Source organism: Falco naumanni, chromosome 6, assembly GCF_017639655.2.
Source record: "Falco naumanni isolate bFalNau1 chromosome 6, bFalNau1.pat, whole genome shotgun sequence".
Lineage (NCBI taxonomy): Eukaryota > Metazoa > Chordata > Aves > Falconiformes > Falconidae > Falco > Falco naumanni.
Window position 1 is genome coordinate 84,525,318 of NC_054059.1, and position 20,398 is coordinate 84,545,715.

At 37.7% G+C, this 20,398-nt stretch overlaps 1 protein-coding gene across 1 annotated transcript in view; it reads left to right on the plus strand.

The window, feature by feature from the left end:
• FMN2 (formin 2) overlaps nt 1-20,398 on the plus strand; it is a 165,634-nt gene that overhangs the window by 47,337 nt on the left and 97,899 nt on the right. The window contains 4 exon segments of the mRNA XM_040599133.1: nt 6,100-6,132; nt 9,341-10,465; nt 10,467-11,023; nt 12,067-12,211. Coding sequence (XP_040455067.1) covers nt 6,100-6,132; nt 9,341-10,465; nt 10,467-11,023; nt 12,067-12,211 — 1,860 coding nt within the window.

Here is a 20,398-nt window from a genome sequence, read left to right on the forward strand (position 1 = left end):
AGAATAATTCATGGATGAATACACATTAGGAAGTTATGCTGTTTAATCCTTTCCCTACCACCATCCTCCTCCAAGCAAGGCTAGCTTAGATGTTTAGTTGATTTTCTCGGGACTCTTTGCTCATCTCTGAGGAGGGGTATGTGGCAGTGCTAATATGTGCTTCCTGCTTTGTCTAGTCAGTGGTAAAGTGCTAAGTCTCACTACATTTATGATGTGTTGTTTTGATAACAGCTTAAGGAGATGAAAATGTGTGCTCTAAAAGCACATATATTTCCTGTGTGTTCAAATACTGTGTACTTTTAGGCATTGATTACAATTCTTCAGAAACTGCTGGTCAAGTTCAAGTGATTCATCTAGTTTCACTTCTATACCACAGACTCCTCTGAGAATATGACAGGGCATAATGTAAATTTTGTGTCTTGTAATCAGAATGGGCATTCCACATTTTCCATTTTGACTACTCTTTATACTTAGACAAACCAGACAGACTTTTTTGTCATTTTAAATACAACTTCTTTGAAAACTAGCACCACCCTTAGGGTTCAGGCAACAATAATGTCTAAACAGTGTGCCCGCATATTCTAGTCAATGGAAGGTAAAGAGGTTTTATAAACACCCCTTTCTTCTGTCATTGAGGGGAAAACAAGAAGAAAAGAGAGTAAAACTGGCAAACTCACTTATTTTAACCAAAATTACTTGGTGGTACTTAAAATCCTTGGATATAATGTGAGACATTTTCTCCTACTTTCTCAAGAGATGAGAGTTCCCATTGTATGGGATAGGGTTTGGAGACAAAGAATTACCTCTTTTCTGTCTGCGTGAGTGTGATTCTGAGTACTATTATGTTTCTTCTCTTGCCTTTTAGAACAAACTTCTCGTAAAATTCTAGCAAAGCACTGTTACTTCTCTGTGGGAGCAGTGAATAGAAATGTGTGATAGGTATACACTTGTTCAAAATACAGTTTTAAGTTGTTTTTCTCCTTTACTCTTCGCTCTTTTTACTCATGAAAATAGGTACATTTAGGTAGTGTTCACTCTTATGCATTCCTGGTCAGAGTAAAATGTTTAGTAGAGCTGTACATATTAATTGTTAAAATACAATTTATTTTCTTTAATTAATTTTAAAAAATGAAAATCCTATTTCAGATGAAAATCCTGAAAGTCCTCTTCTCACAAATTTTGGTTTTAGTTGAAAGTTTGGTTAGTTATGTATGAAATTCCTCTTACCTTTTAGAGAGAAGTGAAAAGAAAGAGGGTTTTTTATATTCAGTGGTACGATACTGGTTTTGGATTACACAGAATATTTTAGGTACTGTAGTATTTACCAACCTTCCAAAGTTTTCTTAAAAGAACTCCACAGAAATTGAAGAGAACAGATGAAGAAATCTTATTAAGTACAAGAAAGCAGCAAGACAAAGTGTGTGTGTATAAGTTCGCATGCATGTGTGTGTGTATGTGTACATACACACACAGATGCATGTTCCATAAAATGTGTCTCCAAAAAATATCTGGTCATTGAAAGAAAATTATTTCTTGTGACGTTCCTAGCAGGACAGACTGATCTCATTTGCCAAGTTGGCTTAACTATCTGAGACACGTCATCCACTCAAAAGTGAGCCATGTTCTCAGCATTAGGATAACCTGTTTCTCTCAGCATTAAAGATCAAGTGTTACCTTACAGTGGTGTCGATCCTGAGAATATCCACAGGACCCTATGCACAGAATAGAGATATGAAATGCTTTTCTTAGTAAAAATGAATATTTCTAGAATTTAGAAATATTTAAAACTATTTAAAAAAAAAAATAAATTGAAAGAAAACCTGACTGTAACTATGGTATATTGCTATATCTAAATGACAGCTTTACTTTTAAGTTGAGAAGAATTTCTACTCTTTGGATACAAAACAGACTAACTGGTATAACTTCTACTTATAGTCAGATCAAAAGATAGTTATCGTTAGGCTGTGCATTTTAGGTTGGTATAAGTTAAAACTGTAAGATCAATTTTTTCTTTTCTGTACTTTTAATACATATTTTTCTTTTTATTTGTTCTTTAAAGAATAAGTCCAAAACTATTGATTAAAATTGGCTTTATATTCTTGAATGTTTAATTACTTTCTTTGTTTTCAATATTCTACTTTTCCTGAAGAGAAAAAATGTTTTTCTAATGTCCTTGATACTAAAATGTTTTTACGTAGTTTCTTAAAATATAAAGCTCATACTTGATGATTTGTTTGTGATTGATTTTATTTAATGCTTTTTCACCCAAAATGGCACAGCTTTGCTTTTTAATATAGCCTTCACACTTTCAAAGAGTTAGGGAAGCTGACTGACCTCCAGCCTCCTGCCTTCAGCATGTTTGTGGATACAGTTGTGAAGGGTCTGATTCCTTTCCCCAAACTTTTTCTGTCATGAGGAGCGGGCTCGTATTTCAGGGTAGTGAAGACTATTCATCCCTTTCTACAAAGATTTATTCTTACTGCGGATATTTTTTGCTGCTTATTCCCTGCTGGAAGCCTGAAACAAAAGCAACATGTGAACCTCCCATTTTGCGGTCTGGCTGAACTCTTGGATAAAAAGGGCAAATGTGTAGAAGTATCATACTCGGGACAATTGCTTATCAGAATGTGGCAAAGTTCACCTGGAAAATCATAGCTTTCTTGATTCCTTGTACTGGACGTTAAAGGCGTTCTTAATCATTCAAATTTAGATTATTAATGTTCACATTTTGGGCAATAGTTGGGCAACTGTTATTTCTAGCATGAAAACTAGTACAGTTTCTGCCTGTAAGGAACACACAACTGATAGATGAGGTAGTTTACACAGTGACTACTTCCCAGGCTGCCAGTCAATCTCCAGTTGAACTGAAAATCACAAAAATGTCTGGTGTGAAACAGTTCAACTCCTTTCTCTAGTATGGCGATGTACTAATGTTCAACGTATGCCAGGTTGTATTTTGTGTTTTAACAGACTGACATGGATGGTTGCCTTGGCCTGGGTTCACAGGAAAATCCACCCAGACCTTTTAGAGTCATAATACTTTAGGACAAACACAAGCAATAGAAGAAAGGAAGTGATTCATCACGTGACAGTCATTTCAATAAAGCCTAAATATTGAGCAGAAAATAAATCCAAAACAGTTTCTATCCCAACTTTTAAGGAAATCTGTGACTCTTAAGGTACCTATTGGATTACTGGTGTAGGGGCCTAGGTTTTAGTTATCTCTTCATCTGCTGAAAGACCCAAGTGGAGCTAATTCTACTTCAGCAGTCTCTTTGTGATCGACAGTAGAACACCTAAAAAGACAGCAGAAATAGGCAAAAGGTTATATGAAAATTAACAAAGTTCAAGGTTGTGGGTTTTTTTTTTTTTGTTTTGTTTGTGGGTTTGGTTTTTTTTATTTCCCAGTTTTTTTATGCCCAGACTCATTTACATACTTGTTTTACACTGGCTGAGTGACAGAACAGTTAAACCTGTTTCTGGGCTAAATGAAGCTATGTGGAGGGGTAAGCCTTATTTGAAATATTTCTTGTTTACTGCTGTATAGTTTCATGCTTTTCTAATAATGATATTTCATGTATGCTAGGAAAGAAACCCTCAAGATTTGAGGCCAGGGGTGTTGGATTTTAGTTGATTTGTTTGGTATTTTTAAAATTAAGCAGGCCTAAAACTTTCTGGGCAATCAGACTGAAAAAGGCTATTTGTGCAGGCTAAAAGTAATATTATGTAAGACTACGGTAATTATACTTGACTGCTGCGTAGCTCCTAGGGTGGTCAGTGGTTCTGTGAGATTTTATTTTATCTTGTCTAGTCTGTAGTCTACAAAAATTATTTTGGAATTCCTATTGTAGCAGAACTTGGGGGTAACCTAAGGTTATATTTCAGCTTAGTTACGACTCTTACAACTTACAGTGAGAATACTCTTTCTGTCTTTGATGTATCTCCAGTTGGGTTTTGATTCTTCCATTTTTTTACTATTTACTAAAATGAGAACTGTAAAAACTGGGATCTTATCATTTGAAATGCACTTGGCCCAGGGATAAGGAATTCAAACTCTTCATAAAGAGAAGCTTCAAGAAACAGAATCTGAAAAACTGTTTTATTGTGATTTCCAGCTTGTACAAGTTGGTATTGATAATGCATGCATCTTTCTTCAATGGTCTGTGCTCCCTGCTGATCCTATCTTTGCTCATTTGAACTACAACAATTGCCGATTTCTGCTTGTGGTTTTGTTTGTTTGTTTTTTGTTTTTGGGTTTGTTTTTTTTTGTTACCCATGATAGGTTATGAGAAAACCTCTTTGTTGATTAGGCATGTCCTAGCCCTTTAGTTTAGGAATAGTCCCAATGCCAGCACAGTGCTGGTGTAATCCATGTGTTGCAATGCATCACCGAGTGGGAGGTTAGCTCACGTTCACTAGACAGTTTATCGCTTTTGACAGCGCAGTGCACTACACCATTTCTATCTCAGGGCCTGTTTGTTCAATGCTATCTTGGGGAGCTGTGCATCGTGTTTCCTTGTGGTTGTAGGAAGAAACGTGGACTATTGTGAACATGTATATCCTTTGTCCCCATGTGTGCAGCTTAGTATACTAAGAGGTTCACAAAAAAATTTAATCTCCTACTTTGAGGAAGAAATTAGTATCTAATACTAATTCTTCTTCTTCAGCAGCTGTCCCTGATGCTATGGGCAGGTTTGCCAGCTTTTGACTCAACTTCTACTGGTGTCAAACTAAGATGCTGCAATGGGCTTTGAGGATTAAGTGAAATGTGAAAATTCATTAGACAGATGCTATTTTGTTTGAATGTAAATCAAGTGTCCTTTGGTACTTCTCATTTGACAATCGCTGTAGCACTAAAAATGCCTGTTATGATGTTCTGTCTACTTTTCTTAACATTGCCCTGCAGTTGCAAGAAGTAGCTTTGAAAATGAGACAGCTTTAAGGAGAGAAACATGAATAGAGATCACATTTCTCTGACTGAATTAAATTCTTACTGTGGCGCTACTTTTTGCCATTCGGTGAGTGTGTGTGTGTTTAAAGTTTTTCACTTTGTTTAGGAAAGGGGTATTTATTAACAGAGCAGTTGGAAAGAGCATCCTTCTGAGTAACTGGTACCATCAAGTTTTGACTCGCTGGAAGACCTGAAGGGGTCTTATTTTACCATCTTAATCCTCTTCACCTGTATGTTTCTATTCCCTGTGCATGCTTGCTGTCGTGTAGCAGCATAGACTGATTCATGAATTTTGATGTAAACTAAAAGGTAAAGGTTTTGGAAAAAAAAACAACCAAGAAGTATAATCCTATCATCTAAATATTAATTCCATCCAAAGAGGAAATTTCATTACACTAAGTGACAAATTACTGAAAATTATCAAACTGCTGATGCAACTTGTGGTCTTGTAATAGTATAAGTTAGTAACTTCTAAAACTAAACAATATGTCATTATTTTTCAAATAGTCCAGAATTACTTTTAAGAGCTGCCATTCTACTTTCAGAAGAAAAAGACACATTTTGGCTGTTCATAAAGTGTATCAGTGAATGCAAGTTGAAATCATTGGACATAGAGAAATATACGATATAGACATAGAGACACACATAGAGATGAGGGCTAATTTTCACTTGTGTGTGGTTTTTTTCTGCCTGGAAATTTAGTTATAGAAGGATCTGTATGTTTCATTCACTCATCTGAGAAGCTAGGATGTCAGACTCAGTAGTGAAGGCAGCTGCAATCTGAGCTTTTACATGCTTAAAGATCCTGGGCATGTTCTATCTATACAGATCAGCTTTGTGCTGGACATCTGATGTGCACATGTGGAAAACATGACAAGATTGGAATGAACTGGATGTAATGTACAGGCTTTTGGTACACGTGCAGGTCCAAGTGCACAACCTATACCCAGTAAAGCCAGTATTCCCTGATCAGGTGGATACTGTAAACACACAAGCCTATCGGTGCAACACAAGCACAGTCAGGCCAGCAGTCCCAGGCTGAGCATCCAACTAATTGCACACGGAACATGTACAACCTGTTTGAGAAACACTCAAGTCACCTGGATAAAGCAAGGCTGAAGCTTCCACCTTTCTTTCTTTCTTTACAGAAAGAAGACTGTTCCACAGTACCTGGGTCCTGGGTAAGAACTCTAGGCAAGACAGAGTTCCCTCATATCTCTTTTAAACCCTGTAGGTTTCTGCTGTGGAATTGTCCTCTGGATTAGAAATGAAACTTTTTTCATTATATGTGGGTTTTTTACCTGGGTCTTCTGGTTCTTGTCAACAGCTTTAGAGCATCTTTTACGTGTATGAAAAAATAAGTCTTCCTTTGCTTATTCTTCTGAGAAAACTGCCTAATTTTCATTTCTGATTGGTCTTATATATATTTTAGATTTCCTTCCTTGTTGAGGATAGTAGAAACATACTGTGGCTTACGTTTGGTTGATGCAGTCCTTTCTGATCTAGAGGAAAACTTTACATTTCTTGTTAGGGGAAAGGCAGAAATCTAATTAAACTAGCTTGAGGGCATCATAAAAGTCAAAACTAAAAATACCTCTATTTATCGAAAATAATAACTGAAACATGTAAATATTTGAGGGCTTTGTTTTGGCATGTTGATTGTTTTGGGTTTTTTTAACCAAGTAAATTTAAAGTATGTAATTTCCACTGGATAAATACCTCTTCGTTCACACCAAGTCTTGTTTGTTTGTAATATGCTGTTTCTGTGAAAACCTGGATACGTTGTTGATAGATTGTCAAGGACAGCAAAAAAAAAAAAAAATGTTTCTTAGGGCATGGGGTAAAAATTCCCTTTAATTCATCAATACGTTTTTGTTTCTTGTCTGAATTGCTCAATCATCTCACTTGATTGCCCATTTTTTTAAAACTCTAAAAAATACTTCTTTTGAAAGAAATGTTATGGTCTGCAGGGTAAATGCTCTTGTAAAACAGTGAATTCTATATTTTTTTTTTCCCCTGTGTGTGTACTTCAGGTAGAATTTCAGGATCCGAGGATTGCATCTTTTTCGTGGGAAAAGTTTAATCCAATCTCCTGAGTAAATGAGTTTTTTAAAACAATGAACTGTTCTGAGATCAGCCATCATTAAGGCAAATCTCTTCAGAACCATTTAATATTGTGTCTAATCCTTTTGACTTCAGTTTGTCAATGAATTTTCCAAATCAGATAGAATGGGGAATCTGTATCTGTCATAAAACCCTTAGTGGAGTGTTCTTACAGTGTAAAATGGGAGCTTAGGAGAGTTACAGTCTGGGGAAACTGGATTTTTTCTCAAATAACTGGAAACTGGTGTGTGGCCTTATTAATCCTCAGAACACATTTCCTTTGATAATGTTGCCTTATGAAGAATTGACAGGCCTTATTGTATTTGCAGGTGACTGGTAGGGGGATAAGGGCAGAGGAAACAAAGAATTGTCTCCTTCTCCTTTATAATGAAGTTCTTCAGCAAAACTGTTGCTAGTACAAAGTATTGGGTTATTAAAGGAAATACTATATTGAAGCACCATGAGTAGTTTAATGGAAATGTCCTTTTCTGCCTTTTTTCCTTGTTATAACACTGTTAATATGTCTGTTATGTTCATTCCTTCTTTATTCATTGAAGAACTTTTTCCTTGTTCCTTTCTCTGTTTCACATTTGTTTTTAAATTTGGTAAGGACACCTAGTTTTATCCATAACTTCTGGTTCAAACTACTATTCTAGAAATTTCAAACAGTGTAGAGGATTGTAAGTTTTTTTATAAAGGTGCTTCAAAATCAAGCTATTTGGTTTAAATGTAATAGTTACTGTTTTATTTCTGGGATTGCTTTGGGACAGCTGGGAAACTCTAAGATAAACACAAACCTGAAATTTTATGTTTGAAAATCGATTCTGTGCAGAAACAATTTTTTACGTATTAATGAACATATATTCTATTAGCAGTCCCCAGCTGGAAGTTACAACTTCATTTTCCAGAAAGAAAAATTACTTTTAAATGTTTCATGTGTCAAAGGATGAGATTTAAAACATCACCTTCCTGAAACAAATCAAGGCAATTAGTATATCAGGTATTGTATGTTTATTTGTAGGCTTCTTTACAAGACCTATAAAATCTGAATATTTGAAAGATTTCCTATGAAGTAAGCCTACAGCCTCATCCATGAAACTTATGATCTTATAAAAGGGAACAAAAAGGCACTAAATAACTGTTTTGCTGTAAGCACTTGGGAAACCTGTTGGATGACAAACTTAATTTTAATTAAATGCTTGAAGTGCTGACCAATACTCCAAATTTAAAGAGGAAAAAAAAGAGTACTAAAAATAAATGCATGAAGCTAGAAAGTAATAAGTTCTTTATTAAAATATTTTGTGTTGTCAAGTCATGTCTCTTCTATCTCTGTTTAACTTTCCTGAATAAGCACAAATGGCTATTTCTGGACTAGGTTGCTTCTTTTAGTACTTTTTGATAAAAGCACATATCCATTAAATTTAGTACAGTTTGTTACTGGCATTTATTTTAAAATGTAGGAATTACTGTGCCATTTAAAGTTAACGATTCTTCTACTCAGTCTACAGCAGGATCAGATGCTTCAGAGAAAGATCTAAATAATGTGGAAACTGTCAAATGCGGAGTAACCATCCCAGACAGGAAGCTTTTTGAATGTTACTCACAGTCTGTCCCTTGGCAGAGGAGCTACAAATTCTGGGTGGGAGGAACATTCTCCCTTAGTTTTGTCGTCTTTTCCTTCCCAAGCATGCTGGATGGAGAAAGGCATAATTACTCTGTTTGGAGATTAACTGTTTTCGCGAAATTAACATTTGTTATATTCCACATTCCTAATCTGTATTGTATCATTAAGGTGTATATTGAAACCCAGCTGTCAGTAGTATGTTGAGTCTGTTTGAAGATGTTTCAAATCCCTTTGAAGAAACGCTAAATATATTTTCAGTTAACAGAAATAATGCAGCACCCTTCCCACCGCCATGCCTGCGTATCCATGTGTACACAAACGCTTGCAGTACTTGTGTTCAGTGGTTGGTTGTTTCCTTGGTCAAGATCTGTGGAGGGAGGGAGGAGCTGCTGCTGCTATTTGGTTTTGTGACATATAATCGCAGTCTAAAACATACTCGTACTGATGAAGGTAGTTTCATACTGAAGCAAGTTATTTTCCTAAGCTATGTTCTTCCACTGTAAGATGCAGCTAGCTAAACTGATACCTCTCTTTTTAACAGCTTGTCATTACTGGCTTATTTCTCAACCTCTGGAATACCAATACTCTTGATCTAAATTCAAATATTTTATATAGTGAAGAATGTTAACTGCTTCGTGCTTATTATTTATTTTCTTTCAAAGGATGATTTTAAGGTGAAATCTGAGGAGCGTGCCAGTGTCATCCAACAACTTGAACAAACTATTGAGGATCTGAGGACCAAAATTGCAGAACTAGAGAAGCAGTTCCCTGGTGCAGAGGTACAGACTGCTGGGAGGGAGCAGGAAAATAAGCACACGCACACAGTCTGCAGGGAACTCAGCAGTGTGACTCTTCAAACGAATGAAGAAGAGACAGCACCCAGGACTGTGTCACAAGCAAGATCTGTACAAACATCACCAACGGAGGATTATTTAACACACACAATGCCTTCAGCCAATGCACTGCCACAGCCACCCCCACCACCGCACTTAGAAGGGGGCAAAAGTGAAGGGCCAACTCAGAAATTGCCAGCTCTAGAACTACAGCCCACGTTTTGTTCTGAAATATCCTTAATTCTGTCACCGAAGCTAATCTCAGTGCCACTGGATGCAAGCCAATCAGTGCAGAGTACGCAGCAGTCACCTCTTCCAGGACCCAAAGTTAATTTGTCCCTTGCATTTGAAGGAGAGACTGAAATGCCAGCTTCCCACCAGCCTCTAAGTACTGTAGACGTGACTTCTAGTGAACATCCCCCTTCTTTGCCCCCGGAGCCCACATGTAGCATTCCCCCATCACTGCCAGCCACTGAACCAGCTGCTCCCCTGTCTGGAGCACAGGGCCCTTCCCTTGCCACTCCTATGGCCATGGCAGGAGTAGCACCTCCACCACCCCCACCTGGCTCAGGACTCCCTCCTTCTGCTGGCTCAGCAGTGCCACACCTGGACGACTCCTTGTCAGGCATCATGATGCCACCACCACCCCCTCCTCCACCTCTTCCAAGTGGGGAGACACCGATGTTGCCTCCAGCCCCTCCTCTCCTATGTGCTGGAGCCCCACTGCCACCTCTACCACCACCTTTGCCTGAAGCAGGAGTCCCACCCCTTCTGCCCAGTTGGGGCATCCCACCTCCCCCTCCTCCACCACCACCACCACCTTTACCTGGGGCCAGTGTCCCTCCCCCACCTCCTCCTTTGCCTGGCCTGGGAATGCCACCCCCATCTCCAGCACCACCTCTGCCTGGAGCAGGACTGCAACCACCTCAACCACCTCTGCCAGGAGGGGGTATCATGCCCCCCCCCTCCACCACCTTTGCCTGGTGCAGGTGTCCCCCCTCCACCTCCCCCTCCACCGGCTTTGCCTGGTGCAGGTGTCCCCCCTCCACCTCCCCCTCCACCGCCTTTGCCTGGTGCAGGTGTCCCCCCTCCACCACCCTTGCCTGGTGCAGGTGTCCCCCCTCCACCTCCTCCACCACCCTTGCCTGGTGCAGGTGTCCCCCCTCCACCTCCTCCACCGCCCTTGCCTGGTGCAGGTGTCCCCCCTCCACCTCCTCCACCGCCTTTGCCTGGTGCAGGTGTCCCTCCACCACCTCCTCCTTTGCCTGGGTTGGGGATGCCAACTCCAGCCCCACCACCTTTGCCTGGAGAAGCACCACCCCTTCCAGCACCAGCCCAAGGCAGCACCTACCCAGCAGTCCCACAGGGCTGTGGGTTTCTTCCTCCTCCCTTACCATCTGGTTTATTTGCAATGGGGATGAATCAGGAGAAGGGGAGCAGGAAACATGTGATAGAGCCTTCTCGGCCAATGAAGCCTCTTTACTGGACAAGAATTCAGCTCCACAGTAAAAGGTAAGTTGTAGAGTTGTGTAGATAGTGGTGCTTTCACTTTACAACTGTCTTGATAGTGTTGTATGTTACGAGCAAAAGTATTTACTACTAGGCAGGTCTTTCAGAGAACCTCAGTGCAAGCAGGATTTTATTTGTAGCTGGATATCTAAATGGGATGCCCATTTTCTTTAAAGCGCACAAATTCTGAGTAATGCTATTTGCACATGACAGGGTAGTGTTTGCAGCTGGCTTTTGGGGTTATAGACCAGAGCCGATACGACTATATGCTAACAAGTGTTCTGTGAGATGGTTTTTAAAATGTTGTATTTGTGCTTCCCCTCAACTTTCAAGATAGCGTTGGTCTCTCTCCGGAGCAGCTTGTCAGTTTTAGTAGTGTCTTCCCTCTAGATAGATGTATGCCGAATGCATTTTATCCTCTTTCCTTTCTCTAGTGACCTAGAAATCCTTTTATTTCACCTTATACACTCAACAGGCAGATTCAAACTGCAATTTATTTGCATGGTAGCATAAAGCTATTCTGGTAGCCCTTCCTTTGATATGACTTTGATACACTTGTGTTTGGTTGTTTATGGTTTTTGTTTGTTTGTGAATTATCATTCGTGGTCCTTACAAGAAGTTTCCTTATTAATCTTTTCTTTATGTCTCTGAGTACTGATTGTAAAACTCTTCTACTGTTATTTAATGATGAATTTCTTCTTTCTTTTCAAGTGCTTGCCACTGTCACACAGGTGGTCTGCTGATAACTGTCTATTTCTACTTCTCTTTCTGTCCATGTCTGTATGTTTTATAACCTGTATACAGCCTGTTTATATTCCTGTGTATGTAAAGTGGGTAAATATAAATTAGCCTGACAATTCTCATGCATGAACAAAGAAGCAAACAAAGAAGTATGGGGGAGAATCAACAGTATATCTTACCAAAATGCTGCTAGTAGAAGTTAGGCAACAACTTTTGAATCGCTACTATTTTATTTTCTTCATTCCTCCGTTTATGACCTTATTTAGTTTGACGTTGCCCTACATAGGTCTTTTGCTTAACTTTAGAGATTCTAGTGCTTCACTTGTGTGGGAAAAAATTGAAGAGCCTTCCATAGATTATCATGAGTTTGAAGAACTGTTTTCTAAAACAGCTGTTAAAGAGAGGAAGAAACCCATTTCGGACACCATTACAAAAACAAAGACTAAACAAGTGAGTACCCATTTAATTTCAGATCTTTTCTAGGCTGGTTTTTACATAAAAGGCAGATTTTTGCATGCAGCGGAAATAAATTTTGCCTGGTGTGAAATTGTTACCATATATATACACATATATGTTCTATGTAGAAATATGATGAAAAAACAGAATGTAGGATGGGGTTCAAAACTGTGCGTGTTAAAGACTAAAGATCTCCTTTTTATAAATTATTCTTCAAGTATTTCCTTAAAAATATATTAACTTTATCCACTTTAAAATTAACAAAAATAAACCTAAAATAATTAGGTGCTTATATGATGCTTTGAATTTGACTGCACATGTGCAATTAGTAGAATATAAATTATTCTGATAATTTTATAAGTTAAATAATGAGTTTTATATGAATTACCATGATTTCAGAGACAAATTATGTTTAATAATATAAGTACTAATGTTATACCAATCATAACAGTTCTAAGTTTGTGTTGTGTAGAATATGAAGTTTACGCATACAATAAATGACAAGCACAGTTGGGAAAATTCAACATTAATCAGTCTGGTTTCTTAAAATGGAATTGTGTACAATAAAATAAAAATAAGAAGCATATTTTAAATATAGAAATTTAAGCCCTTGGTAAAAGAGTAGAATCTGAATGTTTAAATTACTAGAGAGCTGTAATCTTGGTATCTGTGTGAAAATTGAATTGGGGAGGTATTATAACTAATTTGCAGTAAGACTTTCAAAGGCTATGGAGGAGAATGTTATGTAGAATGCTTAACAGCAGTTACAATTCTTGTTTTATCTCATCTTTACATTCTGGTACTTAATTCAAGACGAGGCTATTCTTTCCATCATCGTTTAACATACAGGGTAAAGCTGTACAAGATCTTTTTTCCACATTGTATATACAGTAGGGCTCTTAAAAATCTCCATGCTATAGATCTTACGTTTGAATAGGACCTCTCCACCTTGTAGTTTGGGAGAACTTGCCCCCACACTTTGGTCAGGAATACAAATGTGCAGGTGCTCGTTACTGTGCTGGTGACCTGCTGCAGGCAACAGAAGTGGTAGTGAAGTTATGACAGTTATCCCAAGGTGCTGGATAAAAGCTTTATCTGGACAGAAGGGAAGGATAGTACAGCCACACTGTGTGGCTGTTCCCCACGTACCTGCGTGCTGCACTAGGCTGTATGTGGGATGGGAGGAAAAGTGATGGTGCTGCTCCTGCCACGCTGTCCTGCAATAAATACCCAAAGTGCAAGATCTCTGATTTTCTTCCCTGATTCCAGAAAAAGCCCCTTTTAATGGGTATTCTTAGCTAAAGTAGTCTGGTAGCTCTTTAAGGGGGGGAAGCAAGGACTGCAAGTGTATACCTAGTGCTTTGCCTACGAACTGTCAGTCCCTTCACATTTCATGAGGTTTGAGGATACAAATCTCTAAACAGCAAAAATGGCAACTGTTTAATTCTGTAACATAAACAGTGGTTAAAGAGAGACAGTGATTAGGAATAAACATTGCATGTGGATTTTAATGTTGAGTATTTATTTTTCTTGCAATGTCAAAAATCTAGATATGTTCTCAATAAATAAAGAAAATGTAGATAAAACTAAATGGAAATGACTAATTGTTCTTAACTACTTTGAAAAGAGCAAGTTGTTTATGACACAAATTTCGACACAGAAGTTTAAGGCAGTCTGAGTAGGTGCCGTCATCTAGAATGAGCATTCCTGTGGGCGACCTAAATTGACAGAAGAGAATCCCCTGTGTGTTTCTTTTCCTTTGGTGATCAAACAAATGTACTGCTTTCCAAAAGAGAGAAATTGCTTAATGGATTTGTTGAACTGTAGTATCTGGGGGAACAAGATCAACAATTGAAATTGCCTAAAGTCTGATTTGTTGAACTGTAGTATCTGGGGGAACAAGATCAACCAAACAGATAATTACGGGCTTTCATTAGACTGCAATTAGAGCTATCATTTATTGCAGATGTCAAAGTTAAATGTTCATGTTTGCAAATCCAGTTTAGGTTTTTCTTAGTATTGACACGAGACAACTGAAGTAGAACAGCTTTGCAAATATATTCTACGTATGCCCTCTCAGTGGTTTGGAATGCAGGCCTTCATTTTTGAAATTCTCTTTATTTATACCGCAGTAAACACTTCGATAATGAAGTCCATCCATGTTTAGCAGAAGAAACAGTTATTTGGGGAAAGCATGGCTGTAATTCCACAAGTATGTTTTTATAGGAAACACCAAGTGCTGTTTAAGTGGTTACTGACTTACATGGCTTCTATGATAGTTACGGGTGTTGTAAAGATCTTACAAATGGTGTTTCTGTAGTGATTTTTACAGGGATGTGTTATGCAAAGCAGATGTGTTCTGTCACCTGTTGAGCTACGGAGAAGCATTGTACAGAACAGAACCAGGATCCACAAAGCTCACGCTGCTGCTGTCCAGAAACGCTCTAGTCTGGCAATTGGTTTTCCTCCTTGCATTGATGTGCGGGTGTGCTGAATGGATGTATTGCTTAAGTAGATTGGATGTAAAATACTAGTTACACTGGAAATAGTAGTCACGAAAAAATGCACAGATACCTCTCAAATGAATAAAGTATTTGGTACGCTACATAAATATATGATTTTAATAAAGAAATGTTTTTATTTTAAGCTGAAATAAAAATGCATTTACAGAGGAGGCCACGTGGCAGAGCCGGGGGGGGGGGGGGGGGGGGGGGGAATACTAGCTAATCTGAAGAAAGATTTGATGGTTTGGGCATGTTTTAGTAGGTGAAAGTTTCATTATTTTGGAGTATGCTGCTGTTCTGCAGAAGAGGTATTTATGCTGTATGTCAGAGCATGTTTGCATATGTTTGCTTGTGTATGTCTATACATATGCGTGATATACTTATTTCTGTAACAGTGACCCCTTTTAAAGTGGTAAACTATCTGTGCTGGTTTGGGTTTTTTAGGTTAACAACTGAGTTAATTTCACCTTACTTAAGTATTGGTTCCAATTGTTTTTTCCTTGGCATGATCATCTGCAAATAACCTAATACAATATAAATAACGTTATAAAAAATCAATATTACACCTAGCACTGAATGAAGGCTGCATTAAAATCCATCCAAGAACTTTAAAGAAAGAGCAAAAATGAAGTGTTAATATTTATTTGTGATTTTATTCTTACTGTCTCTCATTTGGTGCTATGGGAAAAGCTGTGATTTATTTTGCTCTGTTAAAATGTATATGTCAAATTCTCAGCTGCTGTAAATGTGTGCAGGCTCACTCAATGCGAATGCCTACTAAATCTTCAAAGAAAGTCCTTTATGGGCTGTATTATAGGTGGGGCTGCCATTGCTACCTATTAACGTGGTCTGGCTTTCATTATAGGTCCCTGTTGCTATAACTTTGCCAAAATTTAGCTCTTTAGGCAGCAAGTTTTGTTGGGTTGGGTTCCCCCCCACACACACACACATTGGGTGTCTCCTTCATTTTGCCAGTGTTAAGAAGAAACCAAAGTCTGTTTTTTCTCATTTCCATGTAGTTTCATAGAATTGATATATGCAAAAAATGTATCAGATACATGTTTTGTTAGTTTTAGAAAGGATTTCTTAAATTTGCCACTCTACAGGCTATATCTCGGTTCCTTTTGCTCAAGAGACTTCAGGTATAATTCTGAAGGCTTTTTCCTAACCTTGTACTGGCAGGTTGGAAAACAGGGGCCAAGAGGAGAGAGGAAAGGAAGATTAAGATGATTAACTGGGGAGAGAGTTGAAGAACTGAGGAGATCTGACAGGTGGAAATATAGAGTATAATAGGTTTGACTGTGTTACCTCTTACTCTGTTTAATTTCTCTCAGAAACTTGTTGTGAGCCTGGGGTATTCTTGACCTAAAGTGGATCTTATCAAACCTGTGGTGTTTAACTCAAAGGGTAAAAACTTGCTCTTGGAGTGTCTTGTTCAGCCATGCCATGCAGTTAGAACACTAATTTTGGTTACATAGTAATTTTCTTAGGGCCCTTTCCATAGCTAGCATGGACTGTATGGAATGAGCACAGTTCATAATGATTATGTAGGAAATTCAGCTGTAACCTGAGTAAAAAATGTTTTTGCCTGTTGTTGCAGCACTTAAAAACCATGTAATTATTGAAGCAGGAGGAAAAAGCCTCATGACTCCGAGGCCACATACATACTCAAGAATAATGGCAAATGTACTTACATTCAAAATGTACTTACATGGCAAACATCGGCCAGTGTGCACTGGATGGGTTCAGTGGGCAAATGGTACATAATGAGAAAATCTTGATGTCACTGCCAGCATAATAAATATAAAGAAGGGGCTGAGCTGACTTGCATAGATTGCTTCCCTAACGCTTGAACAGTCATTGTAGAAGCTTTACTGATAAACCTCTAACCGTATTTTTGGAAAATAATATACATGTAACTGCAATGAACTTTTCAAGAGTGGACCATGTGTTTATAATATATCATGTAAATGAAATAAAAATATTGAAGATATTCTCATATGGAAAGTCCGCTATTACTCTATTGACATTAAAATCTTAATCTCCTCCTTCCAACCCAGAAAATAAATAATAGGTTACTAAAGTTTCATTCTTTTTCAAAAGCCTTAGATGCAAACAAGATGTATCAGTAAAGCCGTTTAGCTAATGTTTTCAGCTTTTTTGAATTTTTAAGTTGAATATAAAGAATCTGTGGTAATTGAGTACCCCTAGAATAAAATGCCATATAAAATAAGTATTGGTAAATAAGGTAAATGCCATATTTAGTTAACAGATGAAATTATTCATGTTTATTCATGAACAAGGAATGACATAAAGGGAAAAATAATTTTCTGAAACAGAGGGTTTATATCCTTTGCAAACAGTGGAGGCACTGTCCTAAGAAGCTTTCTGTATCCACACTTACTGATCTATTAATTACCTGTGTCAATGGCACAGACATTCACTGCCATTTTATGTACTCTCCAGAGATACAGTTGGGGTTCTGCTACCCCCACAAACAGGAATTTTAGAGGACTTGATCGATGCATCCTTGTTATTTATACAAGCAAATAATCAATGATGTCATGAAGTTATTTATGAAATTTAAATGTCTCACTTATTTGGCTTGTAAGAATAATTTCTTTTATGAGATGCTGTATGAATGTGATCTCTGTTTCTACCTCTCATTCTCTTCTTTATATGGCTTATTGCACGTTTTGTTGTTATATTATTTGTTTCATAACTGTATCTACAAAGTTCACGTGGTTGCAAGCACAGTTTTACCTGACTGCATCTACAGATCAAATATCTCTACCTGTTAAAGGCTTCCCAGGTTGATGTCCTCTATTAACCACATGCATTTCTCATTCTTTTTTCCTTCCTACTTGTTTTTCTTTGGATCATATATTTGCAAGTTTAAAAATGAAGATGTGAGCTTCGCGTCTGACAATCTTGTGAACTTATCATGTAAAAGCTCTGTGGCTTTCTGTATTTTGTCTGTGTATCCTTCCCAGCACTGAAAGGTTCTGCTGATGTAATGGCCTGTTTTAGATGCTGCTTCTGCTTACAGATTCTGTATGGGCAAGAAAGGTTATGTTCGTTTCTTAACCAGAGAGACTGTGTAGAGTATCTGACAGTGGCCCTATTGTGTTTGTGATCTGGAAGACATCTGCAGGGGAAGATCTTACTGAAAGTTTGTTCAAATAAAGAGAAGAAGAGGCTTTGGGTTGGACTGAGCAAGCTGCAGCTGTTCTGTGAGACTAAAAGCTGTATATTTAAAAAGCACAACTCATATCTTGAATTTCAGCAGAAAGATAGCTGCCACCCTGGGCTGTGTATGATTCTTGCTGTACCTGATACTGTCAAGTAGAGGCATCTTAGTTACAGCTGTCTTTCCAGGAAGGTTGTCCACCTCACATTCCATAGCCAGTAGCTCTACACCTTTCAGATACTTTCTTCTCCATCTCCCCACAGTGCTTCTGACTCTCAGTGCAGTGGATATTGTAATATTGGGTGACATCAAGGGAAGAAGAATAATACAAAGATAGCAATGCGCATTTCTTCTCTCATCTTTCTGTCCACATTGATATTGCCAAGGAGACAAAAAACAATGCTTTATAGTACGATAATTTTTAAATCTCATCAAGAAAATTCAAATTGCTTCAGAATTAAATGTGCATATGGAATGAATATCTTGCACCTTGAAATTAAGAGTTTAGTACAGTGGCCATGATTTAGTTAAAAAAAAAATAAATCACTGTTCACCTTAAGTGTGAATATACTTGTCTGTATGACTATGGGATCCTAGCTGACTTAATCAAACAGATTTTTATGATAAGAATGAAAATCAAGGTTTTAGAGATTAAGGTTTTTTTTTTAATTATTATTTGTAAAGAAGTACTGATATCACAGATTTTTACTTCTGGCTATATTTTGTTACTTAGTGGTGAATTTTCTAAAAGCAGCAAGAATAAAAAAAGTTGTTATATATATATTTGGAGTAGGTAGAGTGAACAATGTCACACTTTTGACTGTAACCATATGTCCCCCTTAAAAGTGGGAACACTGAAGCTTTCACAGCATGGCAGCATGGGGTTTTGTTTATTTTTTTCTTGTTGATATCTCCTACTAGATATCATAGTGGATACTTACATCTCTTTGGGGGAGGGTGTGTTGCATTCTTCAACCTTTCCTACACCCCCCCCCCCCCTTTCTTCCATGTCTCTCTACCTGATTTGATGTGTTAACTTTTTATAAAATAATTAAGACTGTTAATTTCAAATGTGTTTGGGCATGCAGTATGTTTTGCACGAGTTTGCAAAACATGTGTGTAATTGCATGCCTAATTTGACTACACTGTGACAAGGTTGTTCATAGCAGTTGGGTTGATCACTTGCAAAAGCCGCCTGCTGAGTGCATTGTCTGCATCACAGACCAGAGTTTCTAAGGAAGTTTTAGTTTTGGAGGTTTATTTTCTTTTAAAGAGTTTATACTGTAACATCTGAACATGCGTTTCCATTACTAACCCACAGAGACATTTTGAGTTGTTAAATATAAGATCTAATAATATAGAAACTAAACTTTAGGTAATTGTGGTATGTAATAATGAGCTAAATTCTAAAGAGGAGATTTAGGTATGGAAAACTAAACCCCTTGTGATCTATTTCTAAACAAAAGATTTAAAACTTTTCTATTTAACTCCAACCCCTACTTGAGTCCTTAACATTAGAATATTGTTAAGGGACATTTTACTATTTTCAGCCTTCTGTTGAGGAACATGATGCTTATCTAACTTACTACTGTGTATCTGAAACAGGGCAAGCTAAGTATTTTTTCATTTAATGTCATAAGTGAGGGATATTAACTGGGGTATCAATCTCTTAGTAAAAGATTACTTCTACAGTAACAGTTTTATGATATTCATTTCAAACAAAAATTATTTAGTGATAAAACTGCATAAAAGGACATGAACCATTTCTTAGATGTATCGTTAAAAGCTTTATTTATGAAAGTACAGGAGGGTAATAGATAAAATGAATGAAAAGTAAATATTACATTTAATCTTTACCCTCAAGCATAAATTTACAGCATCCACGAACTGGCAGACACGGTTGCTTGGCTGTCTTAATTTGCATAACATGTCAACAACTTGCATCTGGGAGTACAGTACAAAGAGTATTTTGAAACTTAGCTGTCTCCTTACAGATTATGAGACTCCTCAGCATGGAAAGTAACTAGTTAGTTTGCAGAGAGGATTCCAGGTTTCATTAGGGTAGGAGACAAAGAGGTGCTCAAAGTATATACTTCATGATGGATATTCTGTGGTAAAAGTTGAGTTCAGTTAATTCGCTGTGTGCCATCAGCATGGATATGCCCTTACGACAGCCCGGACCGGGTGTTGGTTGGGAGGGCTTGGGTCTCTTTTTGTAAGTATTATATAGGAAAGTTTGATCTCCTACTGTACAAAAATGACCTTGTTGCTTGAAGTAGTCCCTGTTTCCATTCTCATAATTGACTTGGGGCTAGTAATGGCACTTCTGGATTTACCTTTAAAAAAAACCCAGAACAAACCAGACACCATCCCCACCCCACCCCTCCCACCCCTCCTTCCTCATAAAAGCATAATATTATTCTGTTGTATCTGAATATACATGTGAAAGTTATGATATGGGTCCAGTTCTGTGATTGACAGCTTTAT